This window comes from Lepus europaeus, chromosome 6 (genome assembly GCF_033115175.1).
Source record: "Lepus europaeus isolate LE1 chromosome 6, mLepTim1.pri, whole genome shotgun sequence".
Classification (NCBI taxonomy): Eukaryota; Metazoa; Chordata; class Mammalia; order Lagomorpha; family Leporidae; genus Lepus; species Lepus europaeus.
In genome coordinates, this window is record NC_084832.1 from 14,174,611 (window position 1) to 14,193,304 (window position 18,694).

Here is an 18,694-nt window from a genome sequence, read left to right on the forward strand (position 1 = left end):
TTTATCCCTAGACTGGCCGTGCCGGCAGCTCTCCCTCCAGAGATGAGCCGACGGGACCACGAACGGACGACAATTCGGATGCGTGACCTCCGGTGTCATTTACATCAGCCGTCGTGAGGACCCGAGCTGCCACAGTGCATGGTGCCGGCTCCAGATACGCTGAGTCCATGGGCGGATCGTCCCCACAGCGCAGGGGTGCAGCTCAGCTCCTCTGCGAGGCGGGTGCTGGAAAGCCCGGTTCTGAACCTCCTGACCCAAGGCAACCTCAAGCTGGGATCTGTTTGGCCTTTTATCAATAAATGCCCCCAGGACCACTTCAAACCAACTTGGGGCCAGCACTGTGGTGTAGTGGGTAAAGCTGTTGCCTGCAGTGCCGGCATCCTACATGGGCGCCGGTTCGAGTCCTAGCTGCTTCTCTTCCGATCCAGCTCCCTGCTAATGTGCCTGGGAAAGCAGCGGAGGATGGTCCAAGTGCTTGGGTCTCTGCACCCATGTGGGAGACCCAAAGAAGTTCCTGGTTCCTGGACCAGCCCAAGGCGTTGTGACCATTTGAGGAGTGAGCCAGTGGATGTATGATTCTCTCTTTCTCTTTCTCTGTAGTTCTTTTTTAAATTTTTAAAATTCTTAATAGTTTATCACCTCTAGTGACTTCCCTGCACCCATTTCTACTAAAAACACAGGAGAAGCTTTTTGCTGTTTTTTCCTGGCATTTTTCAAATGCGTCTTCAGTAGATAGTCAATTTCCCATGTGTCTATCTACAAAAACTTGCTCTTAAAAATACTCCAAAGAATTTTCTGTAAAAGGTCCTATTTTAGGTAACGGCAAAACAGATTTTGCATTCGCTAGCAGACTGGGTTTTGTTTGCACCTCCCTCTTCTCCCAGATTAATGCTTCCTTTGGTATTTAATGGACATTCCTAACATTACTTTAAACTCACCTGCCACTAACTACTGTTTAGCTCCTCTCCAGTCTGAAGTCTGCACTGAAGGTCTCTGTTCATGTGCCATTTCACATATTAATATATACCCCTATGCTCATCAAGGTCAAGTGTGGAAAGTTTGTGGGAGTTCATGTGTTGCATAGGGCCTTGCATTTTTCAAAGCACTTTTTAAGCACTGTAAAAATTCAATATAGAAAACTGCACAAGACAGATGTGCCTACTATAAAAAATGTTGTGGAAAAATGGAATTAAATTTATTTTGGTGCCAAAACTTTTGAAGCCCATGCATAGTTCTTCTATAATATGCATTTACCTTGAAATTTTTGAAACTCCTATATGCATGATTTTCCAATTTTTTTGTACAAAAATAAACTTGTCTTTAAATTTTATTTTCTGTAAACTTTTCTGTTAAAGATTTATTTATTTACTTATTTGAGAGGCAGAGTGGGAGAGACAGAGAGACCTTCTACCCACTGGTTCACTCCCCAGACAGCTGCAAGGCCAGAGCTGGGCCAATCCGAAGCCAGGAGCTTCTCTTTTGGAGTCTCCCATGTAGGTGCAGGGATCCCAGCACTTGGGCCATCTCCTACTGCTTGCCCAGCTGCAACAGCGGGGAGCTGCATTGGAAGTGGAGCAGCCAGGACTGGACCCAGCGCCCATGAGGGATGCTGGTGCTAGAAGCAGAGGCTCAACCTGCTATGCCACAGCACCGGCCCCTTCCATGAACTTTAAAAAAAAACTTTACTGGTTGCAGGTAAAGCCACCGCCCATAATGCCAGCATCCCATATGGGCACCAGTTCGAGTCCTGGCTGTTCGACTTCCAATCCAGCTCCCTGCTATTGACCTGGGAAAAGAAGCTGAAGATGGCTCAAGTGTGTGGGCCCCTGTGACCCATGTGGGAGACCTGGATGAAGCTCCTGGCTTTGGGCTGGCCCAACCCTAGCCATGGTGGCCATCTGTGAATCAGTAGATGGAAGATGGCTCTTGCTTTCTCTCTCTGTAATGCTGACTTTCAAATAAGTAAGTAAAGCTTAAAAAAAGAACAACCCACCTTTTTGCATTTTCATTCATTTGAATGGCGAGAGCGAGCCACCTTTCCTCTGCTGGTTCAGCTGGGTCTGGACCACGTGAAAATCAGGAGTGCAGAAGCCAATCCAGGCTCCCACATGGGTGACAGGGACCCAAGAACCTGAGCTATTCACCTGCTGCCTCCCAGCGGGTGCTGCAGAAGGAAGCTGTCTGGGAGACAAGTGGAGCCGAGACCCGAATCCAGGCCATGCAGGCTGGGATGTAACATCTTAGCCGCTGCACCAAACCGCCCCTCCACGATCCTTCTGGACGCCGCTTGTGTGCACTTCACAGATGAGCCGAGCGAGCGCCAGCGTCCCGCAAGGCCTCTGCCCTTTATAACCCGCATGAGCCTTTCAAACGTCACCGCCATCTTGACTTCGTCATAACCATATGGCCATGGCGAGGGGGAAAGAGCACTCTGAAGAACTGGAAACCAAGGGAAACACATGGAGGCAGAGACTTAGCGACACACAGAATTGAAAATCACTCCAAGGTGGGTTTGTGTTCAGCCAGTTTCTTGCCTTTTGTCTGCTGCTTATCCACAATGATACAGAAACGCCATCGGAGAGAGAGACTCCAGCCAGACGGTACTTACCACAGGGCGAGTCGTTGCTCAATTTCCTTGAGAAAATTGGTATGGAACTTGTGCAGAGGCTCGAAGTTGGGGAAGATGAGACTTTTCAGCGTTTCGGGCATGGAGTCCTCTTTGCTGACTGTGCTCTGGAACCACTGGGGACAGAGAGAAGAAGCCTCAGGGGGGAGAATTCATGACTCAAGTCCAAGTGCTACGGAAGCCATGCGGCCGACATGAGTGGAGGGCAAGGAGCTCGTGCTCCGGCTACGTGGCCGGCGCCCCCAGAACACATTGGGTGGCCAGACCCCGTGCTCTCCCGTTCTTCCGTTAAGCTGGGGAGATGTACTCACATCTACATCACTGCTTCCTGAAGCAGGCTCCACCCACCGTGTCAGCCAGGACACATCTCTTCAATGGCCAACGACTCCGGTGGAAAACTCCATGCTGGCCAACTCCTGGGTAAGCCCTCACGGAGGAGCACAGAGCACCCTCCGCCCTGCTGAGAAACTGCCACCCCTGCTCCCTTGCTAAAACGCTGAGCGGGCAGGTGGCCCATGAGGACCCACAGTGGCCCACACTGCTGCTGCGAGGGCCTGCCCGGGGCCAAGCACAACGCACAGCCCAACAGGCAGAGAAACCCACTGCCTACGGTCTGCCTCCCCATGGGCTGGGCTGCTCCCAGAAGCCAGCGGTCCGAAAGGCATCTGGAGGCCCTAGGTTTGTACCCAAGGCTGCCCAGCCCTGATTCCAGTCACAAAGGGAGTCTCCTGGGGGGAGGTTCCCGGGGGGGGGGGGCTCCCATTCATCTCAGAGGGCCCCCTTGAGCGGAAGTAAGGAGCGACATTTGACAATGGGCAAAGGTGGAACATTCTAGATCAGTGCAAATAGACAGGAAAACGTCTAAATTTTCTTCACTTGAAGACCTTCATTCCTTTCTGCTTAAAAAAAATCACAATTCTAAAAATTTCCTGAGTATATGCTACATACACTATTAGCATCTGATTTCTATAAACCAAGAGTAAAATCCTTTCCACTGAAGCCAGAGGAGCCGCATGGAATCAGCCGCAGCGTGAGTTCACGTAAATGATGTAATTTAAGGTCGTAAGGAAAATGTCGCACACACCGAAGTGATGACTTCCAGATCCTTCAGGTAGGTCCGCTCGGTGGTGGATACTTCTTTAGCAATGAAGTAGGCTTTGTCCGTCGGGAATCTCTGTAATGCCCAGCAAAAGAGACAAGACAGGATCATCGCTGCTGAGCGCACTTGCCTAAGAACGCCCTGGTTATGGCAGTCACGACGAAAATGACCTATTACGCACTTATCGTTGGCGAGCTGGCACTGGGGCCAAAGGAGCTCTTACTTCTTCTCCTTCTCGTGGGGAAGGAACTAGGATAAAAGCAAGGCTTTCGTGCTGAGAACACGGGGCCCTTTGAAACGTTCATGGAAAGATGAAATTCAAAGATAAATTGCGTTGGATGCAAAAATATGAAATTCTTGCATAGTTTGTATAATAGGCATCTTCCATGAATATCTGAAGGCCTCCCCTGTCCCCACCCTGTAGAGTCTAGGAATGTTTCCTCTGTGTCAATATTATCAGCAGCAAGAGGATTCAGATCGGTAAAGTGACAAAGGGAGGCAGTCTCCAAGGAAACATGTGAGAGAGAAACTATGGTCTCTTCCTAGTGCCGCGGGCTGGTAGGGTTGCTCTCCGTGAAGTGGGAGTGATACTGTTTGTCAAGGTCTAAAGAGTCAAGGGCAAAATCCACTGGTGATGCCAGGGTCCCTCAATTCCCTGGAGCTCATCAGCACTACCTAAGAGCAGGCTGCCCAAGGATTTTGCTTTCTGTCTAGACAACAAACAAAAGAAAGTCCCTTACTGCCTGCCACTTTGCTCTCTTCCCCTTTCAGTCCACCTGATTCCACTTCTGTATATATACCCTACATATTGAAGAGAATTAGGGCAGGGGCTCAGAGAGTTACTGGCACACCAGGCTCATAGCAGCGTTACTCATAATAGCCCAAAGCAGGATGCAACCCGAATGCCCACTGGGAGAGGAGTGGAGTTCTACAATGTGGTCCACCCGTTCAATGGAATATCGCTGGGCCTTACAGATAGGAACACTGACACATGCAACAGCGTGATAAGGACATCACGCTCAGTGAAATAAGCCAGGTACAAGGCACAGAAAAACGCAGGATTGCACTCAGGTGAGGGCCCTGGAGTTGTTCATTCATAGACACGGCAAGGGCCCAGGTGGTCACCAGCTCAGGGACAGCGGATGAGGGTTTTTTTGGTGTACCAGGTGGAGTTCCAGTCTGGAAAGATGGAAGTTCTGGGGGTGGTGGTGATGGCTCCACAACACGACTGGACTCAATACCACTCTGCCTAATCGAATTCCCTTCCTTAAAACTGATTCAAATGCTGAATCTTGTTGGGTGTGCTCTGCCCACAGTTAGAAAGCACCACACCCCCACCCCCACAGGGCACACACACACCCCTCCCGGCACCTTTCTCCGGCTCTCCTCTTCGTCGTCGGTCCTTGGGCATGCCTGGTCGTTCAGCAGCGGGCTGATCAAGGGTGAGGCCTGCTTGGTGTCAGGGCTCAGGTTGGGAGACAAGGTCACGTTGGTGGGGCCGGCTCCTCCCTGGGAGTTGATGGACAGCTCTGAAAGGTGAGGGCTACCAGTCAGGGAGCCTGTTTGGGGATGAGAAGTTTTAAAGAGAAAAAAAAACAAAGTAATTCCACCTGGGACCTGGTTTCCATTCACAATGTTCACCTCTGCATGTCTCTACAAACTGGTTTACCTTGTGGCAAACTCAATGCCATTCGTTATTTTCTAGTTTTTCATTTTCTTCCTAAGTCCAAGTTGCCTTAATATTAAAGATACCAAAGCATGACTAATCCAGTGGAGCCTCAGTTATAAAGTTAACAGTAGAGAACTCTGCTTAGCTAACAATTAAAGGAGCGTAAAAGCATAGTATATCTCCAAGGAGTATTTTCGTCCTTGAACTACTACCTTTGCTTCTAGAAATTACTCAAGAAAGACAGTATCTACACCACAACGAGACATGAGAAGTGACTAGAAAGTAGAGCTACACTAACAAGCATCTAAAGGGCTGGTGTGCTCAGAGGACACGCTACGTCTTAGAACGTTGGGTCACAGCTACGAGAAAGGCCAAGCGACTAAGTCCCCATTCTACAAGAACAGAAGCAAGCTTGTTATACCTGGTGATGTCATTCCATGTCTCTCACTGTTTGGGACAGAAACACTAGCATCATGTCACATGCAATGGAGGTCAATGACAAATGCAAAGGTGGAGGTCATTACATGATCACAGTTCCCCTTTGGGAGGCAAGGCTGGCAGCTAACGAGTTAGTCCTGGAGAAAGCATACCGTGTTACATCATGTGAAAATGCACACATTACCCGTTACGACGTGACGTGTCCAGGACACTCTTTGCCAGCGCAATTTGGCAGATCGTCTGTACCTAAACTCTTGGGAGCTACGTGCAAGTTTCAAAATGCACTTGCAGCCTGAGTCTCTCTCCCCAACACTCACATGTGAGCTTCTAAGGCAGGCTGGGCGGAGCTAACGGTGGGTAGACGAAGTGAAATTAACATGCGGCAGTCCTGCTACCCTATAGGAAAGCTGACGGTGGGTCAGGCTCACTGCTGCCTACGTCAAGGTTAAGGTGAGGTTTAGTTTCCTGCAAGCACCTCCCTGTTCTCACGGGCTGGAGTTACTGCTCCGCCTTTGGAAATGACAAGAGACCACAGCCTGGGGTGCAGCGGAACTGGGGCAGGCGGTGGCCTTGGTCCCAGCACAAAGGAACCACACAGAAGCTCCAAAGGTTCTAGATGTTCACAATAGCCTCCGTGCCTGCCAGCGGTGCAAAGCTACCTCATCTAGAAAACAAAATCAGATGTCCTGCCCAGCGGCCACCGGTCAGTGCCATGATCCTTGAATGACACGATTAGAAAATGTGAGCAAAGGCAGATTCAAGAAGTTCCCAGTTTTAAAAATGCCTCCACTGCCAAGTCTTCCCATTTGGAATACACATCACAGAAATGAAGCCCTGGTGTTTCAAGACAGACCCGACAGCCCACACACCACCAGACCCAGTAAACCCCGGAGAAAAAGGCCAGAAATTGCTTCACAAATGTCAATTTTATTGACACCAGTGCACAACGGGATACAACAATCGCGAAAGAAATGGAACTTGGCAATGAGAAATAGTGACAACAAGGCAGCACTGCGATCGTTTCAAAGCACTACACTGGTCTCTTTTCCAAAAACATCACAAAAAGCAACGTTATCACTACACATCGGAATCAGAAGAGAGCGACTGTGGCAGTGTGTCAGGTGCCGGAAACATTTCATGCACTTGTGAGTTGCTGTTAGCGTCATGTTTCATTTGTCCTCCATCAGCTGACAAAATTGGGGGCTCCCCCGTCAGCTCGCGCACAGGGCGTCAGGTCGGGTGGGGCCGGCGTTAACAGCATGCTGGGGCTTGGATTTGCAGTGCGGTGGAACAGAAAGGGCAAGGACCTCATCAGTGAGAGAGGCGGAGGCAAGAGGAAGAGGCCTTGAGAAGGGGCTGTTGAGGGGTGCGGGGTGCAATCAGCTCTGGACAGCATCTAGCAGAGAGAGAGAGACTGAGCACAAAGGGCCGCACGGCCAGGGAGCAGGTCAGGTGCACACATTCCAGTACAACCACGTCCCCTCAAAGGTCCAAAGCTGAAGCCTGTGCACACAGTTCCACCCAGGAACACGTCTATGTCGTAGACGGGGCAGGCTGAGCGAGTGGCCGACAGAACAGGATGGTTCCAGCACAGAAGCAATGGCACACATCTCAAGGACAGTTGTTCAGACTTGAAGGAGCGCCCATGGGCCCACGGTGGAGGCAGGACTCAGAAAATGGAGAGCGGAACATGACCCTCATGGTCACCTGTGTACTTAGAGGCGACAGCTCAGGATCAGCCTACCGTTGGTTGGGGGAAAGCCTGCTGCACCTGACCCGTGCATGACAGCCATGAGCTTGTTATGTGCAACACGCACACCTGGGGATGACCAAGTCAGGGCCGTTCCTTTTCCCCAAAAGGCTGGCTTCGTGCCTATTCACAGGGCCTAAGACAGGAGAGGCAAGGGGTGTATTTAAACAGAAAAGCCAATACTCAGTAAATATCTAGTAATTGGGTCTAAAAATCTCCCAGCAATTATGAGGAAGGGAGAGGCACAAGATTCGGAAGTTCAAGTTTGCTAACCCGAGCTGCGTCCCTGGGAAGAGGCTCCCTCCTGTCCTTGCGAGAGAACCTACTTGAGGCTTTGCAAAGCTACAGGTGACACAGCCCAAACTAAGATATGCAGCTCATGTGCCATTCAGCAATCAACAATATGCTAATGAGGGTGATTAGAATTTGGCAGCTGGATGAGTACTTAAAACTTTGAGCCATGGCGTGTGACAAGTCTGTACAAGCTGGTGTCCACACAGGTGGCTGCGAAGAGCGTGTCCAAAAAAAAAGGCCAGCGTCCAAGCTGCAGAGTTATGGGACCTACATGGAATTGGGTTTCACTGAAGTAGCCTATTTTGCAAGCACCAAACCAGAGTGAGCCTGATGTGACTGCTCCCGCTTCCTAAGGCTAGCTCAGATCTCATAGCCTACCGCCTGCTGTGAGGACACAGCCCCAGGCACTGGGGAGCAGGCAGAGTGACTGATGGCCATTGCTGTGCAGTGAAATTATGAATGCCGTGAGAGTTTGATTGCGTTTTCCTTTATGACAAATGAACGCCAAGTACTGCCCTCCATCGCGGAGTTCCAGATAAATCACTGAGGCGATTCATCAGAGGCGGCACAAGGGCTTAACTAAGGCTCTGGGTGCACAGAGATTAGGAAGAGGTCACCGACCCCTGAACTCACGCTCTCAAAATCACTTGCCCCCAATTTTTCAGAAATGGTCCCGTATTGCTTTAATTGCTTTAGACATTGTTGCATTTCCAGTGAGTAATTCTCAAATCCTCCATCTGGTCCCAGTGATCTCGTGACCATCCCCTCCCTACCCTGAATGTGCAAGAGGGGCAAGAGGGGCTATGCCGCTGCTAACACTGCCCTCGTGGGAGGCATTTCTGGTCACTGCTTTTCAAAAGCCTTTTAAATGCACACACTCTCATGGCACACCCAGCTACGGAGCCTCAAATGAGCACATGGCTCTCAGCGTAGCGTGCAGCCCTGGAACTGCCTTAGGTGCTCAGGAGTTGCAGTGTCCACCAGGCGGGCGGCAGCATCCACAGACCAGCTCCTGGTCATAGGCACGGGGAGGGTGGGGCCCCGCCCAACCCAAGGAGCCCAGGCTCTGTCTTTCTTCCCACGTAGGGGACCTGCAACTTCATCAGCTTGTAGGAAAGACCTAAAAACAGCTCATACAATACTGGGCAAGGACAAAAAAAAAAAAATCTCTAATCTATTTTGCAAGTCATAAAAATGACATTTCAGAGACTTGGTTATGCTGGCCTTTTTTTTAAACTGATCAATACATTGGTAATCTCCAATGTTTTTCTTGAATAACTTTTTTTTTTTCCTAGTAAAAGAGAGAACTAGAAAACCTGGCCATAATTTTAAAAATAAAAATCAGTAATAGATTTGCAAAATATTTGCCCATCAGAGTATCAGAGTACAGGTTGCTTTCTCCATTTCTTTTCAAAATTTCTTTCGTATTCGCCCCAGATAAAATGTATTTTGCAAGCTTCTAAATGCCACTCATCTCACGATTTCTCTGTTATCTGGCTCTAAAATATAGGAGCTTTTATCTCTATGGCCTCCAAAGGCACAGACAGACAAGTACATTGTCCACAGAGGTTTTCATAAAGGCCTTTTGAGTTCCGCAAGCTCTCTGTGGAAGAGAACAGAACGCCATCTCTGGAGAGGATGTGCTCTTGAAAGCCATTACTAGGAAAGATCCTCCTGTCCTGAACAGCCAGGGCTCACTGCATCTCCACATCTAAGTGGGGTTCCCCATCCAATGGAGCAAGCTAACAAAAATCAGGTCACGTTGTAAGGATCCACAAGAAAAAGCAGGTGGTGGGATTACCACTCTTAGCGGTGCTGTCTTCTTCCTATACTTCAGGTTGCTGAGGGGATGTGTGTGTGCGCTTCGGAGACCCAGTTCCTTTAAGAACAGTGTTACATGCAGCTACGCAGCCACTTCAGCTTGTCATCAAGCAATTCAGAAAGGCAACAGTGATAGGACTTGCAGAAAAAGAGAAACACCACTAATGGAGAAATGGCAGCAGGTGCACCAGGCTGTTCTTACTTATGGGAAGAAGAGAAAGGAGAAGGCTCCTAGTTTGAACAGGTGTGGGTGGGGGTGGAGGTGGGGGTGGGAGTGGCAGCAGTGTTTGGGTGGAGAACGTGGTGCTTTGTACCAATGGAAAACACCATCTTGTATTCAAAGCTTCAGCCATCAGTGGGAAAGAACAGTTACAATGGACAGTTTTTACAGCGAGATACCTGTTAGGACAAGTAAGAGCCTCTTCAGTTTAGATGAACAGAGATTTTAATTCCGTGCATACACTGTTACATGGGTTCGGCCTCCCATGCTTAGAGAATCACCAAGCTCATTGTTATTGGGGAAGCCAGCAGTTTTCTCAGTGGTATAAACCCATGCTCTGTGGAGGTACCGCACTGTTGGTGCCGTGGAGAGAAGGGGAAACCAGACAGCATCTGTGAGGGCCTACATCCCGGGTGCCCATCAGATGACAACCAGCTCACCGGCCCATGAGAGCCAACTGTGGCTGAGCTGGGCAAGGCCTTCCCTCTATCCCCACCTCTGCCTCCTCCCAGCAAAATAAGCACAGCCCAGTGCTCTTGAGACAGGGCTGATGGCAAGCTTTCCATCCCCACTTAAACAGATGTGCGCGTCCAAACCAAGCAGGCAGACCCTTGTGTCTATGTAAGCCCCTGTCACAGATGCGCTCTGTTCCCATGAGCCCTTCTGCCCTGGTACGCTGATCCTGCTCGCTTCCAAGGACTTCACCCCAGCCCCCGCCCCCAGCCACACGCACGGCCCCAAGTACGAAGTGCGGGGCTTGTGAGAAGACACGACCAGAAAAGCAAAGGCAATCCCTTCCCCTCCTCCTTCCCCACTGCGGGGTCGCTGTCAGTGAGCAGGATCACTGTACCGGAGAGACGGCAGGTATTCCAAGTACAAACTGGTATTCAGCAGTGTTAAAAAAAAAAAAAAAAGGAAAGAAAATAAAAGACATCAGACAGTGCTCCAACAATGCGGGGAACAGAAGATACACCGTGCTCCAAGGATGAGACAGAGCGCCGGAGACAGAGCGTCTTCTGCCACCCAGGTGCACGCCGACAGAACGCTGCATACAATGGAACAACAGAAAAAATGTTTTCTCCACTTTATTAAACAAATGACAAAAATGAGCATGAAGTCCCCAGCCTTTTTTCCTCTTTGGAAGTTAATTCAGTGTATTAGGAATTTTTAATAAGACATTATCTACAGTATTAAATATGCACACAGAGAGAACAGAAGGAAACTGGATTAATCACACAGGCCAAGCTTGTGAGATCTAGTTAGTTAGTGAGGCTATCACAGCAGCTTGCCAAGGCAAAAGGGGGGTGGTGGGAGAGGGAAGGCGTGAACCCGCGAGCCATTCAAATTCAAGGTGCTTCTGGAGAGAGCAGTCGGCCTGTGTTCCTAGCGGAGGCGCCCTCTGCCTTAGGTTTTTCTCCGACTCACTGCAGGCAGAGCAGCGACAAATGCTGGATTTCTTACAGAGGAACCTCGAGGCCCAGGAAAAAGGACTTGTCAGCCTGGTTTCCTGAGCCAGCAAAGCTGATCCGTGCGTAATGCCAGCCTCATCACCACTGGACTCCGGGCTGCTCAACGACCCTTGTGGCAAAGCGAGCTTCTGACCCGGATGCACAATAAAACAGACCCACTGCCTCAGGGTACCCCAACCACGACGCACCTCTACCTCTCATTCAAAAATGCAATTAATCACTGGTGATGATTTTTACTGCACACACACACACACACACACCCTGCGTGCACGCAGGGTGATCCTCGCTCGCCCCCCGGTGCCCTGCGTTTGATTGCTTTTGCATGTTTGCGGTACTTTCTAACTGCTCCTCACAGCACCTGGCCCCAGCAGCGAGCTCAAGTGTCTTCCAGGACTGTTCTCCAAGCCCGAGTTAGCAGCCGCCCCGACCTCCCAGCTAACCTTTCAGAGTGGCTTGTGACGTCTCGCGCAGATCAGATATCCCGTGTCAATGGCTGATGTTTAATCCTCCTTAGTTGCAAGGGGAAAAGCCACCCAGAGACGTGGCAGAGCAACACGATCCGGGGCCCCAGGGAGACGCAAGCCAGCGGCCTTCCGCTCCAGGTCATAGGGCAGCACCGGCGGCTCGGTTTCCAGGCTACACCACCGTGTCCGCGTTAGTGAATCCACGCGGAAGTTATTTTGAACAAATCGGAGTCTATGCGAGGGTAAGAAGAGTTCCTAATTCTTCCCTGGCTTCCATCAGGACACGTCTCTACTTTTGCTAGAACAAAACAGCTCCTTGTGCGAGAGGTTCTGTCTAAGGTGTTTGGGGCGATGTGGTATTGATGAAGCAAGACCCTTTTTAAAAACAAGAGCCCCTCTCCCACCTCCCCAACATGTCTATGGCACACAAGTCAGCATTTTAATCTTTGTCCGTGGGGGAGAAACCTCGGACAGCTGTCTCCAGGTCACTCATGGCAATGACCAGCAGCATCCAAACAGGTGGCGGCCACTTCTGATCTTGGACCCACAGCTCCAGGCCAGATCATCCTGGAGATTCTTTTTACATTTCATCATTGTTTGTATTTTTAAATAAACTAGAGCAGGATCATATTAAGTGGCAGCTCGTTTTGGTCTGAGAGCCATGGCTTCCTTTGAAACACCAGCAACTGGTGTCAGAGGTCTTTTAAGCGATCCCTGTTCCTCTATTAGCTTTCACTCGATTAAGCAGGAACAGATGGAATTAGACTAACGAGGGAAAAACAGTCAATTCTTTAGTGTCGCCAGAGTGAACTTCTTCCATTGCTTACTGTTCACCGAAGTTCACTCAACAGGACCTTTGCCTTCCCTATGTTCACAGGGGGTTTGGGTAGCGTGGCTGAATCTAAAACCGAAGGTTCAGAGAAACGTGCTCTACGCACAGGCATTGCAGTTTGACTTGCAAGAGTGAGCAGCGTCGGCCTGGGCTCACACCGTGGGACTGGCCCTCGGCCTGCCCTGGAGTAACTAAGGGCACGGTCAGAGGAGGATGTGTGTGCACTGGGAAGGTCCCGGATAAAGACGCTTCCTTGGGAATTAACTCCAACAGCTCTCAAACTTCTGGCTCCCCAGAATAAAAGCCAGGCCAAGTGAAGTGATGGAGACAGAAGCCAATCAATCATTTTAACCTGCTGGCTAAGGGCGTGCCAGACTTCTTAGTTTAGGGCTGGGTCTGTCACCTATGTACCTACTCAGGGCTACTGCTCACCAAACCCCTTCTGGGTTGCAATACACCATTATGTTTTAAGTATACATATGTATAAAAAAACTTGTAAAAACATGAGCTCACTGATGATAGACAGGAAAGGGGAATCTATGTGCACACTGGCAACCATTTTACCAATGTTTAAATTGCTTCCTCCTTGGAGGGCCCAAGTGCTTGGGCCCTGCACCCACATGGGAGACCAAGAGGAGGTACCTGGCTCCTGGCTTCGGATCGGCGCAGTGCACCTGCCATGGCGGCCATTTGGGGGGTGAACCAACGGAAGGAAGACCTTTCTCTCTGCCTCTCTCTAACTCTGCCTATCAAAAAAAAAAAAAAATTGCTTCCTCCTTAGAGATTGCTTCACAACACAATCCAAAAGGTCCCAGGGCTAATGTGCCACGCGCACTTGGAACACGCTGGATTCATTCTGCACACTTGGTGGAAACTTCGAGAGCTTCACGGGGCATTTTCAGTTTGGAGGCCTGGCTCTTTAAGCACTGATTGCTTTTGATTCTTCAAAGACGGCCTTAAGAATGGAATCAGACTTATTCACATTTTAAGTGCGGGCCACGCGGCAGCACCATCTGGGGGGATGAATCTGTGAGAAATTCCCCAAAATGAATCACACATCAGGGAAGGGGCTGGCTCCCAGACTTCCTCTAGTTAAATGCCTGTCTAATAAAATATTGTCAATGGCACACAGACGGCTGCTAGAGGAGCTGAGGCAATTCATTTTCAGTTCTGGAACTCATTAGGATGCATTTCTTCACGCTGAAAGAATTTCTTGCATTTTTATTTTGCCCTTAACAAGCAACAGCAAAAGCAACCACAAAAAGACCTTATGCATTTCGAAATAATATCCAACAAGAGATATTAACGCAAGGCTTCACGGGAGTAGCCGAGAGCGGCTTTAGGCTTGGGTTTCTATTTAGGGTTTGTCTTCCACCCATGGCCTTGAGATATCATTTCGAAGGGCGGCACAGAACGGCCAGGGTCTAAAGACCCACGCACTAGCTATTGTCTGGGAAGCACTAGTGGTCAGGTCTTAGGAAACCCTTCTGGAAATCGGAATGAATTCTCAAGCCTCTAATCTCTGCTACCTACCCAACCCCATCTGAGCTTCCTCTGCCCTTAGTCCTGTGCATGTGGGCCCTTCTTAAGGCACTGGGGGGACCTCTGCAGGCCAGGTGAAGACTTGGGGACCGGAGCCTCCCACAAGTCGCAGCCTGTAGGTGCAATGGCAGAGGCTGCTGGCTTTTCCTGAGCACTGCACAGTGACAAAGGGAGACCATGTGCCTTGAGCAAATTTGTTCCACCAGGCTCACAGGATGCCTGTACTCTCTCTCCCGCCCAGTGTTCCAGGCTGTGAGTATAGGACAAACTCCCCTAAAACTACTCATGATGCCAGGATCGCTGCTTTCACAAACACTGGCCAACAAGCAGAAACTGAGCTGCTGAGAGGGAAAACTCGACGCACGACTCCCCAAGCGTAGAACCTTGTCCATACAGAACCAATCACTCCATCGTGGATCAACTAGGAGCTTTTAAACCACTTGAGATAAAATCACCTTGCAAGAAAAGCAAAACAAAAGAATGACTGGATTATGTTTTGCTTTGGAGTGGCACATTTAATGATTCACACAGGCTGCATAAGTTAACACAATATTGTTCATTCAAATTCCATTATTAGACTGCGGTATGATCAGAGGTAAAAGGCAAATTCACTGGCACAAACCACCTTCACAAAGAAACCACAGAATTCCAAACTTGACTCAGCGTAACTCCCGTTTTCTAAGTCCAAATAGAATACAGAACAAACAAGTTGTAACTGCAGAATCCCCACAATGTAGAAAGCAGTAGGTCTTCCCAACCTACTGGAGCCTGTGATGGCCTACATAAAATCTACAGGACCCCTAATCTTCACATCAGATTTTAATTATCAACCCATACAAGACTGTCCAAAATTAACATACTGACTTAGCAAGGTTCGACTGCACCAACATGTCACACAGAAGGAGCTGAACTGCGGTAGCCGAGTTAGTCTCAGCTTTGTCATGCAGTGGCTGCAGAACTATGTGAAGTCACTGGATCAGAACAAGGTTTCACATCCATCAAACGAAGATTTGCTTAGAGGACCTCTACTGTTAAAATTCTGTTGCATTTATCAGTCTAAAGCAAGACATGAACAGACTAATTCAATGAGCAACTTTCAGACTATCCAGTAATCAATTTGATTCACCCATCATGCACTGAATCAAATGATTAGGAAAATTAAAAAGTTTATATAAAAATGGAGTAAGTCTCCAGAATCGTTAACATCAACTACTCAACATTCACACGGGCAGGTAATTACCCCCACAAGGTGGGTCGACACTCCCACCTGTGATGCACCTGCTCCGATTTCTGTCCAGCTTCCTAGGCGGCCCTGGCTCTTCCCTGGTCATCAAGTCGCAGGATGAGCAGAGTGAGGCCACTGGCATGGCAGTACATCAAGGATTTACTATCGTTAAAAATTTTTTCCGTAATTATATAGTTACTTAGGATCTAAAAATTTTATTCTACAACTTATCTTTTAAAAAAGTACCAAAGACTGAAAATTACAAATGATAGGCATCAAGAAGAAATATTTCATTGTAACGCTGCACTGACTCCACATGCAAGCCCCCGATTTAGCTACCCCTTACTATGTATTCCGTCAGATTCCTGAAGGCAGTCGGGTCTGGTTGAGAAGTGACCCCGGCTAGCTGGCAGAGCCAGCTGGGGGGAGGGGCAAGCTGGACCCCAGACCCATTAGAGAAGACTCTCTAGGCTTCATTTTTGAAATCTCAGATGATTTTAATACGGAGCCAAGACAGAAACACCACGCAAGATGACAGCAGGCAGGAATGCTGGGTAAAGGCGACCGACAGAGGGCGAGACTTACACAGAAGTCAAACCTCTTGTCCTTCGCCCCTGCTGTACTCCTGCTCAGAGAATCATGCAAGCATCATTGCTCTGGACAGAGAACGCTCTTGGCCAGAACGTGCACAAAAACGAACTGTGCCAACGCCCCTGGGAAGCGCTCCTCCTCCGAGCCGGAAATGATTCAAAGGCAGGGAGGTCTGAGCTCATGGGCCAACCTGCTGGTGACAACAGAGCCTGTCTGCGGCACGGCTCTCCCCTCCATCACCACGCAACGGCACTTCTGTGATTTACCAACAGGTTCTGAGAGCCAGCAAAACCTAACAATTTGTTCCCCTAATACAATCCCGGAGCAAACAGGCAATGTCAAGTAAATCGCAATTCACGAGGGTCTGACCGACCTTTAGAGCATTTCAATGGAGGCCTGGAGAACAGAAAGAACCCCAGCGCATTCCCTTTAAGACAGCCGCTATCCTTGACGAAGATTTCACCAACACCATCTAAGCTAGCGACCAACTCGCACTTGGCCTCGAATTTTGTCAGTTCCCCAGTTTACGAGGCACAGAGAGGCACTCCTCCTTTGGAAGGGCAGGGGACAAGGCAGTCAACGCCTCTCCTGTGACCTCAACGACACCCCAGGCCCCTAACTCAGCCCCAGAAGGGAGAGCTGCTTCCACAGCTGAACATGCACAGAAAACTCATTCACTATCGACATGGGCAGATTCGTCAGAGAGGGTTTCTTCCTAGACTTAAGCCGGCCAGCCAGCCAGCCAGGCTCCGGGTCATCGCTCGTCATCAGGACTTGCTGCTAACCTATACATCCTTCGCGGACAGGAAGACTCTCGTGTAAAAGGTTGTTCTTAAAGGTTTTAGGAGCCAGGTGGATTCCATTCCACCACGTGCCTGCCTGAAACTTCCGCTATCAAATGCTGGCTACAAATTAGGGAGTCATCGGAGATCACCTCCATCGAGACCCTGGGCTCCTAGGACCCCAGGTCCCTAACAGCTGAAGACCTGCCCGCCGACCTCCTCACTCTTCCTCCTCCTCCGTCTCTTCACTCAAACGTGGGCCCCCCAAGGACACCTGACTTCTCAGCAGCATGGCAGGGGAACGCAGGACCATGGGGTTGCCCACGGTGAGGGGCCGGCCCGAAGGGCTCACCATCTCGGAGTCCGAATCACTTGATTCAGTCCCACTGCTGGTGGAGCCCTCAGTCACCTGCAGGGGCGCCAGCTGGCCTTCCATGCCATTGGCCAGCTTCCCCCCTTTGGGGGCAGCCGTTCTGGCCTGCCCACCCTTACCGTGGACATCAAAGCTACCCACGGCCTCTGGCGTCGACGCTAGCTGGCTAAGGATGAGCGGGTCTGTCTCTGACTTATTGTACCGACTGGGAAGGGTCCGTAGGTAGGGCCTTTGCAAGATGGGAGAAGAGCCTTCGTGACAAGGAGCCTGGCCTGGGAGAGTGTCTTCTCCCACCACTTCTCTCTGGTCATGTCCGTTTTCCGAAACATAGCCTTGGGACCCGGTCCTGTCCCAGCTCATGTTTGGACTTGAACTACTGCTGCTGGGAGACAAGGGGGCGGCCAGGGGGCTGTGAACGCCTGAGCTCCTGAACATTTCATCTATCAGCGAGCTATGCCTCGGGAGCCCAGCGCTCCCGCTCATGTCAAAGGTTATGTCTGCGGAGTCGTCATCAAGGAATTCTCCAGAAGGGGGCCGGGAAGACAGGGCAGAGTGAGCGGAAGCCCTGCGCCTAGCCTCACCCTGCCTCTCATCCCTGGAGAGCAGATAGACCCCGCTGGTCACATCACCCTCATAATTGTCATTTGTTTGGGACCGGGAGCGGGACACTTGCTCCCGGAGCAAGTCGTACTCGCTATCTACGTCACTGCAGTCAATGAAAGGAATGGAGGTACTGCTGCCGCGAGCAGCCCGGAATGCTGGACCTGTGCAAGGCTGCGGGGGCTGGGCTTTACTCTGCTGGGTGCTATCCTTAACGACCTCCTCCTCTTCCTCCGGCGGCGCCGGGCTGGCTCCGTCCGCCTGCCTGTTACCCGCTGGGCTCCTCTGCAGAGCGGGGCTCGCCTGCGGCCCCGGCTGTGGCCGTGGATCCTCGGTGGGGGCGGGGGCGGCAGCGGAGGGGGCGGCGACCTTCAGTTCCTTCCCTTGCTGGCGGCTCTGGCCCCGGGGGGAGTCGGCGCCTTCTCCGAAGGTCAGGCTGGCGCTCTGCGGAGACTGGGGGTGGGGTGGGCAAGGGATGGAGAGAAAGGGACATTACACCAGGGCTGAGGAGGAGAGAGGAGGCAGCATCCAGTCTCGTGGCGGGTCCTGACACTGGCAGTAGCTGAGCAAGCTGCTGGACCCCGGGTTAGAACCACAGGTAGGCACTCATCAGAGGACTTCTGTCATGTTCCAGAAGGTTCCTTCTGGGCTTATCGTCTCATACTGGGTTTCTATGGAACAAGACGGCCCTTCCAGCCCACAGTGGGACTCCCAAGGAAGGGCTCGCAAGGACACAAGGAATACCCATTGTGGACTCCAGGAGACACCTTGGCATGACCTTAGAAAAACGACAACCACCTCTGTTTGCGCCTCTTAAGAAGGCAGAGGCAAGAGTGACAACAGCCCGGCTCCTGTTCGGCTGACCTGGAGCACAGCTGTGGGACTCCCGCCAGCAGCTA

The 18,694-nt window shown here is 50.5% G+C and overlaps 1 protein-coding gene across 4 annotated transcripts in view; it reads right to left on the bottom strand.

The window, feature by feature from the left end:
* FARP1 (FERM, ARH/RhoGEF and pleckstrin domain protein 1) overlaps nt 1–18,694 on the bottom strand; it is a 291,757-nt gene that overhangs the window by 29,621 nt on the left and 243,442 nt on the right. The window contains exons 13-16 of one of the 4 annotated variants that reach the window (XM_062194003.1): nt 18,068–18,248; nt 5,097–5,254; nt 3,711–3,800; nt 2,609–2,742 (exon numbers count right to left, since the gene is read on the bottom strand). In XM_062194003.1, the coding sequence (XP_062049987.1) occupies nt 2,609–2,742; nt 3,711–3,800; nt 5,097–5,254; nt 18,068–18,248 (563 nt within the window). Of the gene's footprint in view, nt 1–2,608; nt 2,743–3,710; nt 3,801–5,096; nt 5,285–17,959; nt 18,249–18,694 lie in introns of all 4 variants that reach the window. The other 3 variants (XM_062194002.1, XM_062194001.1, XM_062194000.1) reach the window with 3 other exon arrangements.